At 44.7% G+C, this 14,877-nt stretch overlaps 1 protein-coding gene across 1 annotated transcript in view; it reads left to right on the top strand.

The window, feature by feature from the left end:
* LOC106570803 (sushi domain-containing protein 2) overlaps positions 1-14,877 on the top strand; it is a 38,906-nt gene that overhangs the window by 13,443 nt on the left and 10,586 nt on the right. The window contains exons 9-13 of the mRNA XM_014143341.3: positions 1,684-1,842; positions 2,142-2,396; positions 6,587-6,745; positions 7,783-7,899; positions 8,516-8,692. Coding sequence (XP_013998816.2) covers positions 1,684-1,842; positions 2,142-2,396; positions 6,587-6,745; positions 7,783-7,899; positions 8,516-8,692 — 867 coding nt within the window. The remainder of the gene's footprint in view (positions 1-1,683; positions 1,843-2,141; positions 2,397-6,586; positions 6,746-7,782; positions 7,900-8,515; positions 8,693-14,877) is intronic.

The raw sequence follows: 14,877 nt of genomic DNA, 5'->3' as shown, positions 1-14,877 counted from the left end.
CAAAATGACCTCCAGCAGGCCACAAATGTGCATGTGTCTGCTCAAACGGTCAGAAACAGACTCCATGAGGGTGGTATGAGGGCCCGACGTCCACAGGTGGGAGTTGTGCTTACAGCCCAACACTGTGCAGGATGTTTGGCATTTGCCAGAGAACACCAAGATTGGCAAATTCACCACTGGCGCCCTGTGCTCTTCACAGATGAAAGCAGGTTCACACTGAGCACGTGACAGACGTGACAGAGTCTGGAGACGCCGTGGAGAACGTTCTGCTGCCTGCAACATCCTCCAGCATGACCGGTTTGGCGGTGGGTCAGTCATGGTGTGGGGTGGCATTTCTTTGGGGGGCCGCACAGCCCTCCATGTGCTCGCCAGAGGTAGCCTGACTGCCATTAGGTACCGAGATGAGATCCTCAGACCCCTTGTGAGACCATATGCTGGTGCGGTTGGCCCTGGGTTCCTCCTAATGCAAGACAATGCTAGACCTCATGTGGCTGGAGTGTGTCAGCAGTTCCTGCAAGAGGAAGGCATTGATGCTATGGACTGGCCCGCCCGTTCCCCAGACCTGAATCCAATTGAGCACATCTGGGACATCATGTCTCGCTCCAACCACCAACGCCACGTTGCACCACAGACTGTCCAGGAGTTGGCGGATGCTTTAGTCCAGGTCTGGGAGGAGATCCCTCAGGAGACCATCCGCCACCTCATCAGGAGCATGCCCAGGCGTTGTAGGGAGGTCATACAGGCACGTGGAGGCCACACACACTACTGAGCCTCATTTTGACTTGTTTTAAGGACATTACATCAAAGTTGGATCAGCCTGTAGTGTGGTTTTCCACTTTAATTTTGAGTGTGACTCCAAATCCAGACCTCCATGGGTTGATAAATTGGATTTCCATTGATTATTTTTGTGTGATTTTGTTGTCAGCACATTCAACTATGTAAAGAAAAAAGTATTTAATAAGATTATTTATTTCATTCAGATCTAGGATGTTTTGTTTAAGTGTTTAAGTGAGCATATTTATATATTTAAAAAAAGCAACTCATACACACCAATTTAACACTTTTCCTAAAATGAAGTGGCTAAAACCAACGTGAGTTGAGGTGCAACCAAAAATGATCTCATCATTGAAAAGGAAAAGGCGCAACGCTCGCTCACCATTTTTTATCTATTAAAAGCTTCTTAAAAGTAATTGGGTAATTTTAAAATCAACTGAAAATGAAGTATCTCAGTAAAAAATAAAAATAAATACAAATAATGTATGAAATGAAATGTATGCATTCACTACTGTAAGTCGGTCTGGATAAGAGCGTCTGCTAAATGACTAAAATGAAAATGAAATATGATAAAGATGGGTCAAATCAGGTAATGCCAAATTCCAGTCTGAAAGAATTATGATTTTAATTAATTTCCCTCAGTCATTAGGTGTGTTTGTTTTTTTGTTGCGCTCCCTTCTAACGAGTCCTTGTGAGCATCAGAGAGGGAAACGGAAGGCAACTAGGTGTTCCTGAGAGTCATAGCTTTCAGGAATGGGGTCAAACTATTTTCTGTAGCATTCAAACTCTACATAGGCACCATAGGGATCTGGCCCGCGGGCGGCCAGTTGAATAGCCCATCTTAGCCAATAATTTCTCTTAACCTATATAGGTTTTACCTGAGAGGAGGTTATTTGTATAATCCCTCAGGTACATTATTCAAGGCTACCAGGCTATCGGCGGTGGCTATGAGGGAGAGGAGCTCTGATGTCATAGAAGTGCGCCAGGCAGAGCAGCAGAACCAGCTGGAGGTGTTGAGGAACCAGCAGGTCCTCTCCTTCACAGAGCAGTCATGGATGGACCTACATGGTAAGAGAGAATATCAGGCATCAATATAATCTTGTTTGTGTGCCGTGCTTATATTCTTTAAAATATGAATTAAAGTGCATCTCAACTTGTCTCTTGTTACTGACCAGTGGGTGCCAAGATTACATCTCAACAAAAAGATATCAAGTTCATTTGGAAACTAATCTTTACTTGAGGAATGAGCACATAGCCTAAAACTTCTACACAAATCTCCCACATTGAGTGATGTTATATGCATGTATCTCAAGTTAGGATTCAGCCTCTCCTTCTGAAGATGCTTTCTGCGTTTCTCCTCCCTCCAGGTGTGTTCCTGTACTCCCCAATACCCCAGAACGTGACCGTCATGTTCTCCTCTGGCGTGGGGGTGGAGGTACGGGGGCGAGAGGGGGGCGCCATGGCCCTCACCGTGCTGCTCCCCACAGACTATACCAACCTCACCCAGGGCCTGCTAGGACAGATGAACTCTGACCCCTTAGATGACCTCCTGACCAGCCTGGGAGATGTCGTCTCCCCTGACAACACCAGTCCTGAGGAAATCTTCACCTTCGGAGCTAGCTGTGAGTGCCTGGGCCTTTGTCTTCATTGATACATAAAGTGCATCTTAGGATCCCAAAATGTTGATTCATTTTGTTGAGTGATTATCTGAAATGTTGGTTATTTTTCTTTTTTTTAAATAAGTAATTGAACGACGTCGGTTCAAATATTTAAATTCCATTTAATTCAGATTTTTTTTCTGTGATCTCAATGCACTGTTTCCAGACATAAATCGGATCAAGCACCAACTGTGCGATGTAGTAGGGAGTTGTAGTTTCGAACAGGCCAATATTTGACATAGCTTAGCGCAGAAAATGAGGTAAATAACTACAATGACCACAGGCAGACACAGAATAGAGAAGAGACAGAAGACACGCGATCGAGAGAGATAGAAAGCAGTTGCTTCGCGAGGTATCTACCTGAAAATACATGATCTAAGTGATTGATAGTTGGTATTCAGCAGTCATAAAAGTTTGCCTTATTTACTTTGAAGAACTACTAAAGTAGTGATTTTGGCAGACAGCATAGGCAGCAGAGAGGATGACTTTGAATTAAATAATATTCATCAAATAACAAAAACTTAATATACACAACAACTGAAATATTTTATTAAAATAATGTGAATAAATGAAAGTTAATAAGTGATAAGCAGTAATGGGTAAACACTACATTCATGGGACTTTTGTTAATTGTTTTATGTGTTACAGCCTTCAGTGTTACAGCATAAAATGTTCAAAAATCGAATTATACTTTTTTTTTTTACTGATTATTTTTTCATAATCGACCTGAAACCGAACCGACCTCAAAAAGCTATTTTTTTACTGTCTTAAAATCAGTCCCCTCCTTGCTTCCTCCTTCATTGGACAGGCAGAATCGAAAAAGGTGATATGAAGGTAACATGTAAATTCACTGAAAAACAGGTGCTACATCTGGAAAAAACAAATAAACTTATCTGTCTTTCTTCACCTTCGGAGCTGTACATCCTTGAATCACCTGGTCTTCTGTATTGACACCAGGGGCTGAGGAGCTAGATTTACTAAACACCTGGTCTTCTGTATTGACACCAGGGGCTGAGGGGCTAGATTTACTAAACACCTGGTCTTCTGTATTGACACCAGGGGCTGAGGGGCTAGATTTACTAAACACCTGGTCTTCTGTATTGACACCAGGGGCTGAGGAGCTAGATTTACTAAACACCTGGTCTTCTGTATTGACACCAGGGGCTGAGGGGCTAGATTTACTAAACACCTGGTCTTCTGTATTGACACCAGGGGCTGAGGAGCTAGATTTACTAAACACCTGGTCTTCTGTAATGACACCAGGGGCTGAGGAGCTAGATTTACTAAACACCTGGTCTTCTGTATTGACACCGGGGGCTGAGGGGCTAGATTTACTAAACACCTGGTCTTCTGTATTGACACCAGGGACTGGGGAGCTAGATTTACTAAACACCTGGTCTTCTGTATTGACACCAGGGGCTGAGGAGCTAGATTTACTAAACACCTGGTCTTCTGTATTGACACCAGGGACTGAGGAGCTAGATTTACTAATCACCTGGTCTTCTGTATTGACACCAGGGGCTGAGGAGCTAGATTTACTAAACACCTGGTCTTCTGTATTGACACCAGGGACTGAGGAGCTAGATTTACTAATCACCTGGTCTTCTATATTGACACCAGGGGCTGAGGAGCTAGATTTACTAAACACCTGGTCTTCTGTATTGACACCAGGGGCTGAGGAGCTAGATTTACTAAACACCTGGTCTTCTGTATTGACACCAGGGGCTGAGGAGCTAGATTTACTAAACACCTGGTCTTCTGTATTGACACCAGGGGCTGAGGAGCTAGATTTACTAAACACCTGGTCTTCTGTATTGACACCAGGGGCTGAGGGGCTAGATTTACTAAACACCTGGTCTTCGGTATTGACACCAGGGGCTGAGGGGCTAGATTTACTAAACACCTGGTCTTCTGTATTGACACCAGGGGCTGAGGGGCTAGATTTACTAAACACCTGGTCTTCGGTATTGACACCAGGGGCTGAGGGGCTAGATTTACTAAACACCTGGTCTTCTGTATTGACACCAGGGGCTGAGGAGCTAGATTTACTAATCACCTGGTCTTCTGTATTGACACCAGGGGCTGAGGAGCTAGATTTACTAATCACCTGGTCTTCTGTATTGACACCAGGGGCTGAGGAGCTAGATTTACTAATCACCTGGTCTTCTGTATTGACACCAGGGACTGGGGAGCTAGATTTACTAAACAGATTTACAAATGTTAACCCCCCCCCCAAAAAAAAAACTATGAAACATATGCAGTGTTAGGAAAAGGAATATAACAAGTTTTATCTTTGTTTGTGTGTGTTTCATACATACCATACTGAAAAAACAAAAACGCTGCACTTAACCTTTTGGTACATCTCGAATCGTAAACAACAATTCCTTAATTTGAACTTTCACTCTCTATGACTGAGATATTCTCAAGGAAGAGAAGAGTGTGTGTACTGTGTACTCACCCCTCCCTCCCTCCCTCCCTCAACCCAGCCATCCCAACCACCTGTTTAGAGTTAAAGGGCATCTAAAGGGTTTTAATAGATGACAGGTGTGAGTCCCAAGTGGCACCCTATTCCCTATATAGTGCACTACTTTTGTCTAGAGCCTTACAGGGTTATTGGTAAAAGTAGTGCACTATGTAGGGAATAGGGTGCCATTTGAGACGGAAATGGAGAGAGAGATCTTAGCCGAGCCATGGTGTCAGACCAGAGAGCAGACCTAATGGCAGGAGATCAGTGGTGTCCTGGCCTGGCCAGGCTGAGCCACAGTCACACACCATGATAACATTCCACACAACCCACAGAGATGAAGAGAAATGAACTGATTTTTCCTCCCACTCTCAGCTGCTCAGATGCACTTCTCTTGTTTCAGAGTTCCTGATAACACTTTCAATGAGCCATCTGTGTTATAATACTATATTGATATCTAATATCAATATTTCCTGTGTTCCAGGTGTACAACATCCACTTGTTGTCACTTAAATCTTACTGGGTTGATGGCTTTCATTTTACTCCTGCGATACTGGTGCGTGGGTCAGCTGTTTGTTCACCCACATGCAATTGCTTTTAACCCATCCGCAACTGCCTGACTATGTATGTGATGAAGTGAAAATCTGAGGCCTGTAACCAACCCACACCGCTAATATAGAAAATGCGCTGTGGGCTACAGTTAGAGACTGCTGAACAATTTTTTGAAATTTATTGACTTATTTACATATGTTTCTGCTTATAATTTCCAACATTTTGGTAGGCTATTTGTTTGTCGACTTGTCTATAATTAGACATATGTAGCTTCTCTTCTGTCATTATATGTTTCCCTAGAAGACTAAATAAACTCTTGCTCACCAGAATAATAACATGAATCGATAGAATGAATGTTTCAATCTAGTTCGCATCGGTAAAGTTTTCTCTGTCTATGCTTATTTCGCGGCGCAAAGACGTTTAGGGACCCGGGAGAAAATGCAATAAAACAAAATGCAATTTTCTTTATTTACAAATTGTGTGCTAAATTTCCAATGATATCAGTTTAACCAGTTGTAAGGAAATATAAAGCTGGAAAAACAACCCAACATGTTTCTGATCAGAGTTCAGTTAGTTAAACTATGATAGTTAAACTGTTAGCTTCACCGACATGCTGTAGTTTACTATGTTACTGAATGAATGAGAGTACATGACCCTGCACCTGTGTACTATGTTGTTCAAAACAAAACTCCTCTGTAGTTAAAACCAAGTAAACATCAGGTGAATCTCCAAACTGGCCCACATATTGTATCATCATGGCCACCTAATCGTCTTCCAATTGGCTCATTCATTTCCTCTTCTCTCCCCTGTAACTATCCCCCAGGTCGTTGCTGTTAATGTGTTCTTAATCAAGTAACTTGATCAAATAAAAAAACATGTTCTGGGCCTGTATTCACAAAGAGTCTTAGAGTAGGGGTCCTCATCTATGATCAGTTTGGCCTTTTAGATCATAATGAATTAGATTACATGGACAGGAGGCACCTGATCCTAGATCAGCACTCCTACACTGAGACACTTGATAAATATGGGCCCACGTCCCTCTTGTCTTAATCAGTATAATCTTCAAGTCAAAACTGATCCTGTATCAGCACTCTTTGTGAATATGGGCACAAGTGATGTTGTGTTGTCTTCTCCACAGGGAAAACCTCCAACGAGACGTCTCTGTTCACTTACGACAGTAAGTACCTGTTGGACACGTACTACTACGTGAAACACGACTCGGCCTTCGTCCCGGCCTTCTCTGTGTCCGAAGACCCAGCTGACCCTCTGGTGGGGGACATGCTGAAGATGTGTTTCGGTGAGGGGGCTCTCTATTTCTCTAAATGTATATTTTAGGAGTGTTTATGTGTTTTATTGATAAAGGACCGTGAAGAGGAGACTTTAACGGTAGGAAAAAATGGTTTCGATTCAAACCCATACCGACTCGGCACCTTTTTTTCTAAGAGTGCAATCTAGAACCTAAAATGGTTCTTCGGCTGGCCCCATAGGAGAACCCTTTGAAGAACCCTTTTGGTTCCAGGTAGAACCCTTTTGGTTCCAGGTAGAACCCTTTTGGTTACAGGTAGAACCCTTTTGGTCCAGGTAGAACCCTTTTGGTTCCAGAGAGTTTTTATTTATTTTTTATTTTTTTACCCATTTTTCTCCCCAATTTCGTGGTATCCAATTGGTAGTTAGAGTCTTGTCTCATCACTGCAATTCCCATAAGGACTCGGGAGAGGCGAAGGTCGAGAGCCGTGCGTCCTCCGAAACACAACCCAACCAAGCCGCACAGCTTCTTGACACAATGCCCGCTTAACCCGGAAGCCAGCCGCACCAATGTGTCGGAGGAAACAACGTACACCTGGTGACCTGTTCAGCGTGCCTTACGCCCGGCCCGCCACAGGAGTCGCTAGTGCACGATGGGACAAGGGCAAGGTGTGCAATGTGAAGGCGTCCCCGGTACTGACCGTTGGACATCACAGTCCACAGGAGCTCTTTCTTTAAAACATATCATACAGGCTGCTTTCCAAATGGTAGCCTGTTATCTTTATGATGTACTACTCTGCCCAGAGTCCTATATGTTGAAATGGTAGCCTGTTATCTTTATGATGTACTACTCTGCCCCGAGTCCTATATGTTGAAATGGCAGCATGTTGTCTTTATGATGTACTACTCTGCCCCGAGTCCTATATGTTGAAATGGCAGCCTGTTGTCTTTATGATGTACTACTCTGCCCCTATATGTTGACATGTGGGATGTAACCATACTTTTTATGATATGACATTCAACAACATTCAAACATAGAAGAACAGAATTAAATGCAATTGTACATTTTGAACACAATCTTTTATATAGGTGAGGGGGCCCAGTTCTGCAAGTACGACACTCTGAGCACCCGTAGTCTGGTTGTGGGTAACGCCACACTCCTGTCCTTCATGTGTCACCAGACACTCATGCAGGACCTGGAGTCTGGTATGTATACAGGAGTCACCTCTCTGTCATTGACATGAGTTGTGAAATGGACGTTTATGGAGTTAATCAAGTCTACTCATTAACCCCAAGACCTTTAGACTACAGTGAGGTGAACATAACCAGTATGTTCTGAATTGTTAACCTACTTCTTGAATACCATATGTAAGCAGGACTTTACTGTATACGTATGTGTGTTGACTAATGCAAGTTTACAACACATTTTTCCCAAAGCAAAGTGCTGAGTAAGTTACAGTAGCTTCTCACGATGTATAGAGTGTTGCTACAGCCCTGTACTTCACCACAGTGTATAGTATGGTTCTGTGTCATTACTTTGTACATAGGCTTATATTCCAGATCAGTGTTTCCTGACTCCAGTCCTTGAGTTGTCAACTAATCATCAAGCCCCTGACAAGTTGAATCAGGTGTTTTTGTCCCAGGTCACAACAAAAATATATTCTGTTGGGGGTACTGGAGGATCGGAGCTGGGAAACACTGTTGAAGAAAATGATCCCGTATATATTAAGAAGTTGTTTTGAATCGTTTGACATATACAAATGATTGATTTATCAACGTAATCAATACTTGTATTAGTAGATAACATCCTTATATTCCTTAGTGGTGTCCTGTGGGTGGCTGGCCTCTCCGAGGTACGGTGAGAAGATAGGTACACGCTACCTAGAGGGTTCGACAGTGAGCTTCACCTGTAACAGTGGCTACGTTCTGTATGGATCACCAGAACGCACCTGTCTACCCAGCGGAGAGTGGACTGGAGAGGAAGCCTCCTGTATCTCTGGTAGGTCCCTATCGTCCAGTAGATACATTTTTGAAAATGTTTCATTTTCATTTAGAAGCATGAAAGTTGTCACTCTTCTAATATGTGGTACTGGTAGGTTTACAGTCATAGGTTATATCACTGTGTGGTCATGCTAGACAGCAGGATGGAAGTCCAACTCTTTCTAACCACACACATGTTCTAACTACCAAGCCTAACCTTTAACCTTTAACTGTCACCCATCTGCCAGGGACTAAATGTGCCCTGCGGCCAGCCTAAAGAAGGGCAACATGACCTTTAACCTACCTCTCAATGGACTATCTTAGTTGTCTGGCCTAACTTGGTTTTGTGCAGTGATTGTCCTCAAATCAGAAACAGAGCAACTTTGAAAATCCCATTTAGCGTGACTCATTAGAAGCAGAGATTCCAGCAACCGTGGCTTGTGCTCTGAGCTAGTTGCCCAGACATACCAACAAAAAAAGATATTAGTCCATTAGAGCTGAAGCACTAAAGGCTTTGGCTTGGCCTCTCCCCTCTCCCCCCCCCTCTCTCCTCCCCCCCCCCTCTCTCTTCTCTTCCCCCTCTCTCTCTTCCCCCTCTCTCTTCCCCCTCTCTCTCTCCCTTCTCTCTCTTCCCCCTCTCTCTCTCCCCTCTCTCTCTCCCCTCTCTCTCTCCCCTCTCTCTCTCTCCCCTCTCTCTCTCCCTCTCTCTCTCTCCCTCTCTCTTCTCTCTCCCTCTCTCTCTCTCTCTCTCTCTCCCCTCTCTCTCTCCCTCTCTCTCTCTCCCCTCTCTCTCTCTCTCTCCCCTCTCTCTCTCTCTCCCCTCTCTCTCTCCCTCTCTCTTCCCCCTCTCTCTCTCTCCCCTCTTCCCCCTCTCTCTCTACCCTCTCTCTCTCCCCTCTTCCCCCTCTCTCTCTCTCCCCTCTTCCCCCTCTCTCTCTCTCCCCTCTTCCCCCTCTCTCTCTCCTCTCTCTCTCTCTCTCCTCTCTCTCCTCTCTCTCTCTCTCTCTCTCTCTCTCTCTCTCTCTCTCTCGCCCCTCTTCCCCCTCTCTCTCTGTCTCTCTCTTCCCCCCTCTCTCTCTCTCTCTCTCTCCCCCCCCTCTCTCTCCCCTCTTCCCCCTCTCTCTGTCTGTTTGTGAATGGCAACCACCTGTGTTTCCAGAATGCCTTGTTGCAGCCAGTAACAGAAAGCGAGCCTTGGCTGAGAGTAGTGCTCTATCATTGCCAGCAGATGGCAGTGTTTTCCTGGAGAAATCCCAGTCCCCGTCTGGTGGAGAAGCAAGTTGTCCACTTGTCTCAGTCTCACCCCCTGAAGGCTACAACAGCCCAGTCCCTCCATCGGCTCCATTCTCAGACTATCAGTCTTCTCTCATCCTCTTTTCATTAGTCTGCTAGCAGAGACTTCCTTCATGCTGGATGTTGACGGATTTCATATCAGATCTGGACGGGGAAACACACATATTGACTCCCTGACTGGGTCACAGCTGGATAGATATTAGATCTGGACGGGGAAACACACATATTGACTCCCTGACTGGGTCACAGCTGGATAAAATAGAAACCAACCTGACTACACCCCTTTCCTTGTTCATGTGGCTGTAGTGTGTGTGTGTCTGAAATGGCACCCTATTCCCTATGTAGTGCACTACTTTGGCTCAGCGCATCACAGCTGGATAGAATAGAAGGAATAGAACCTGACGTCACCTCCTCCCCTGGTCCAGGTGTTTCTATTAGTCTTACCATGACATTTCTGGGTATTCTATTATTTCAGACATACTACAACAACAGGTGTATGGTATCTTGTTGTCATCCTCTAGTGAAGTATACAGTAACAGTATACGTTGGTGATGTTTTTACTAGGGCCAGTAGTTTTTCCTGAGTTGCAGTAACTGGGGCCTTGAGTTATTCCTGGTCAGGCCACGTAGTCAGGGAAGAACTCCAGGCCTTAGTTAGTGCATAACCATAAGTCAAGACAAACTTCACTGTGATCTAGCAGTACACAAGAAATGGGAGAGAATCTTGGTAATAAGTCATTTGGCTTATCGTTGGTACTTGTTGCTGAAAGTGACACTGAAACACACTGGTTCCCAGTACACTGCCTGGTGGTGAGAGAGGGGACCATTATAACATTAACACAGTGTTTCAGGTCCTGGTTCCCAATACACTGCCTGGTGGTGAGAGAGGGGACCATTATAACATTAACACAGTGTTTCAGGGCCTGGTTCCCAATACACTGCCTGGTGGTGAGAGAGGGGACCATTATAACAATAACACAGTGTTTGAGCGGTTTGTCAAAGAATGCCTTTCCCACAAGGCTGTTCAAGTGTACAGATGTCCAAACACTTGCATTCTCTCTTTCTTTTTCTTTCTCTCTCTCAAAAAGTAATAACAGAAGAGAAGCGGGTCGGGTTGAGGGCCTCAGACTTTCACTATCACATATAGTCGGGTGGTTTCTGATGGGTTATAAGCAATTGTGTGCGGGTGAACAAACAGCTGACCCGCGCATCACTAACACACACACACACACACACACTCCAAACAACCTTCTGAAATGTGTGCTACCCCACTTATTTAGGGAATAGGGTGCCATTTGGGACTCAACCAGTTACTTATGTCCCATCCTACAGGACTCCTATCCATGTCCCATAAACACTAATCTCTGTTAACCCAGAGGAAAATCTCATGTCATTTGGTCAGCTGCGTGATTAACTTCTGGGTTCATACGTGTTAGACATTGAGAGTTCTGGCAAAAACAAAGTCTCCACCCTCACAAAACGAAATTCTCAGCCAAAGCACTCGTGTTGAAGCAGTTTAAGCACCGCCTTTCCCCAATCCTGTTACGTCCAAATAACCAATGACTAAAACCCACAATACCGGAACTAATGCTGCTCGGATCTCACTCATCCCATTCAGTCCTGGCAGATTCAGTCAACACACAGAATCTGCCCATGGGGACATGACATAAACACTAACCAGTGACAGTAGAGTCAGGAAATGCTTTGCCTGTGTTCTCCTCACCCTGTGTGAGTCACTACGGCAGTTCTAGCGCAGCATAAACATCCAGTTAAGAGTGAGTTAACTGTAGTAAAGGTAATGACAGTGTGATACAGGAGAACACCAGCCTCCACTGGAGCAGATACTATTTGAAATCTTTCATATATATATACGGCCTCCCAAGTGGCGCAGCGGTCTAAGACACTGCATCGCAGTGTTGCGGTGTCACTACAGCCTGGGGTTCGATCCCTCTGTCACAACCGGCCGTGACTGGGAGTACCATAGAGGGGCGCACAATTGGTCCAGCATCGTCTGGGTTTGGCCAGGGGGGCAATACTTGGCTCATTGCGCTGTAGCGACTCCTTGTGGCGTGCCGGGCGCCTACAGGCTGACTTCAGTCATCAGTTGGTGCAGCAGGCTTCCGGGTTAAGCAAGCGAGTTTTAAGAAGCGCACCTTGGCGTGTCATGTTTCGGGGGACTCGTGACTCGACGTTCGCCTCTCCCTGTTGGGGAGTTGCAGCGACGAGACTAGATCGTAGTCATGAAAAAGGGAGAAAAAAATGTATATATATTTAAAAAATATATATATTTCATTTACTTTGAGTGCTAGATGGGTGGGGTTTGCTGTTTTGGGAATTCCATTAGTTTCATAGCGCCAGACAAACTCAATAAACCACAGATAAAGTATTTGATTGGTTGGAAATAGTATTTGGACCCGGTTCTGTGTATGATAAATGACCTTTATCAGGGCGTAATTTATTCTGCTAATCCATTTTAATGTTTTTCAGCGTGGGAGATGAGAGTCACGCAGCGGAAGGGTGAGAGAGAAAGTCCTTTTTGTAACTTCAAAAAGGACTCGGGAGAAAGAATCATCAAGTTGTAGAATTGGGCTGGATCGAGTCACTCTCAGAGGAGGAGAGTAGGAGATGATTAAAGTCGAAATGACAGCAGCAGAGGACAGATGAAAAGAGAGAGAGAGAGAAAGGTAGAGATGCTGACTGAAAAAGGCAAGGAAATAAAACAATAAAGAGAGCAAGACTTTTATTTCCCTATGGCAACAAGGCACAGTGCAGAAAGTGCGAGAGACTAGCGGCAGGTAGCTTAGTGGTTAAGAGCGTTGGGCCAGTAAACGAGAGGTTGCTGGTTCGAATCCCAAGCCGACTAGGTGAAACATCTGTCTGTGCCCTTGAGCAAGGCACCTTAAACCTAATTGCTCCTGTAAGTCGCTCTGGATAAGAATCTCTGCTAAATAATTCAAATGTCAATGTAGAGTGAGAGTGAGAGAGAAAGAGAGAGTGTGTGTTGGAATTGAAGAAACAGGTTGTATAGAGAGGAGGAACTTGAAATGCCATCACAGTGCAAGACATTTAAACCTGTCATGTCCCTGTGCACCACTGTCTCTGTAAGGGAGCCTTCCTGAATGAACAAGGTCCCTGTCTGGGACCTCAGAGTAAACAATCTATTGTGAAGAGGCTCTCTATCTTCACTTCTTCTCTTTTTCTTTTTTCATGTTCTTTCTCATCTGCATCTCTCTCTCTCTCGGTCACAAAGACCTGAGGGAGGGAGCTTGTGTGCTGGATCAAAGCAGAGCTGAGAAACACACACACACCATTTCCATATTACGGGGAGGTATTATTTATACTTGTTCATATTTATTTCCAGTATTTCTCCTCAGATTTTGACAGTCAAGTCCACCTCTGAAATCTAAAGTGCTCTGAACTTATAATAAACCCATGATGGAGGATGCTGATGAACTCAGTCACCGCTACAGAAAGCAACTCCTATTTAGATATGCGCTTTAGATATAAGCACAATTTATTTCATACAGTGCATTCAGAATGTATTCAGACCCCTTCTCTTTTTCCACATTTTGTTACGTTTCAGCCTTATTCTAAAATGTATTAAATCCTTTTTCCCCCTCATCAATCTACACACAATATCCAATAATGACAAAGCGAAAACAGGTTTTTCAATTTTTGTATTAATGTATTAAAACTGAAATTGAGCTCAGGTGCATCATGTTTCCATGGATCATCCTTGAGATGTTTCTACAACTTGATTAGGAGTCCACCTGTGGTAAATTCAATTGATTGGATTTGGAAAGCCACACATCTGTCTATATAAGGTCCCACAGTTGACAGTGCATTACAGAGCAAAAACAAAGCCATGAGGTTGAATTAATTGTGCCTCGACACAGGATTGTGTCGAGGCACAGATCTGGCGAAGGGTACCAAAACATTTCTGCAGCATTGAAGGTCCCCAACAACACAGTGGCCTCCATCATTCTTAAATGGAAGAAGTTTGGAACCACCAAGAATCTTAGAGCTGGCCACCCAGCCAAACTGAGCAATCGCGGGAGAAGGGCCTTGGTCAGGGAGGTGACCAAGAACCCGATGCTCACTCTGAAAGCGTTCCAGAGTTCCTTTGTGGAGATGGGAGAGCCTTCCAGAAGGACAACCATCTCTGCAGCACTCCACCAATCAGGCCTCTATGGTAGAGGGGCCAGACGGAAGTCACTCCTCAGTAAAAGGCCCATGACAGCCTGCTTGGAGTTTGCCAAAAGGCACCTAAAGACTCTCAGACCATGAGAAACAAGATTCTCTGGTCTGATGAAACCAAGATTGAACTCTTTGACCTGAATGCCAAGCATCACGTCTGGAGGAAACCTGGCACCATCCCTACGGTGAAGCATGGTGGTGGCAGCATCATGCTGTGGGGATGTTTTTCAGTGGCAGGGATTGGGAGACTAGTCAGGATCAAGGGATAGATGAATGGAGGAAAGTACAGAGATCCTTGATAAAAACATGCTCCAGAGCACTCAGGACCTCAGACTGGGGAGAAGGTTCACTTTCCAACAGGACTTCGACCCTAAGCACACAGCCAAGACAATGCAGGAGTGGCTTGGGGACAACTCTCAGAATGTCCTTGAGTGGCCCAGCCAGAGCCCGGACTTGAACCCGATCGAATATCTCTGGAGAGACCTGAAAATGGCTGTGCAGCGACACTCCCCATCCAACCTGACAGAGCTTGCAAGGATCTGCAGAGAAGAATGGGCGAAACTCCCCAAATACAAGTGTGCCAAGCTTGTAGCATCATACCCAAGAAGACTCTAGGCTGTAATCGCTGCCAAGGGTGCTTCAACAAAGTACTGAGTAAAGAGCCTGAATACCTATGTTAATGTGATATTTCAGTTATTTTGCTTTGTCATTATGG

This window comes from Salmo salar, chromosome 15, assembly GCF_965601325.2.
Source record: "Salmo salar chromosome 15, fSalSal1, whole genome shotgun sequence".
NCBI lineage: Eukaryota > Metazoa > Chordata > Actinopteri > Salmoniformes > Salmonidae > Salmo > Salmo salar.
Note: the sequence above shows the minus strand (reverse complement) of the source record. Positions and strands in the feature narration are given on the sequence as shown.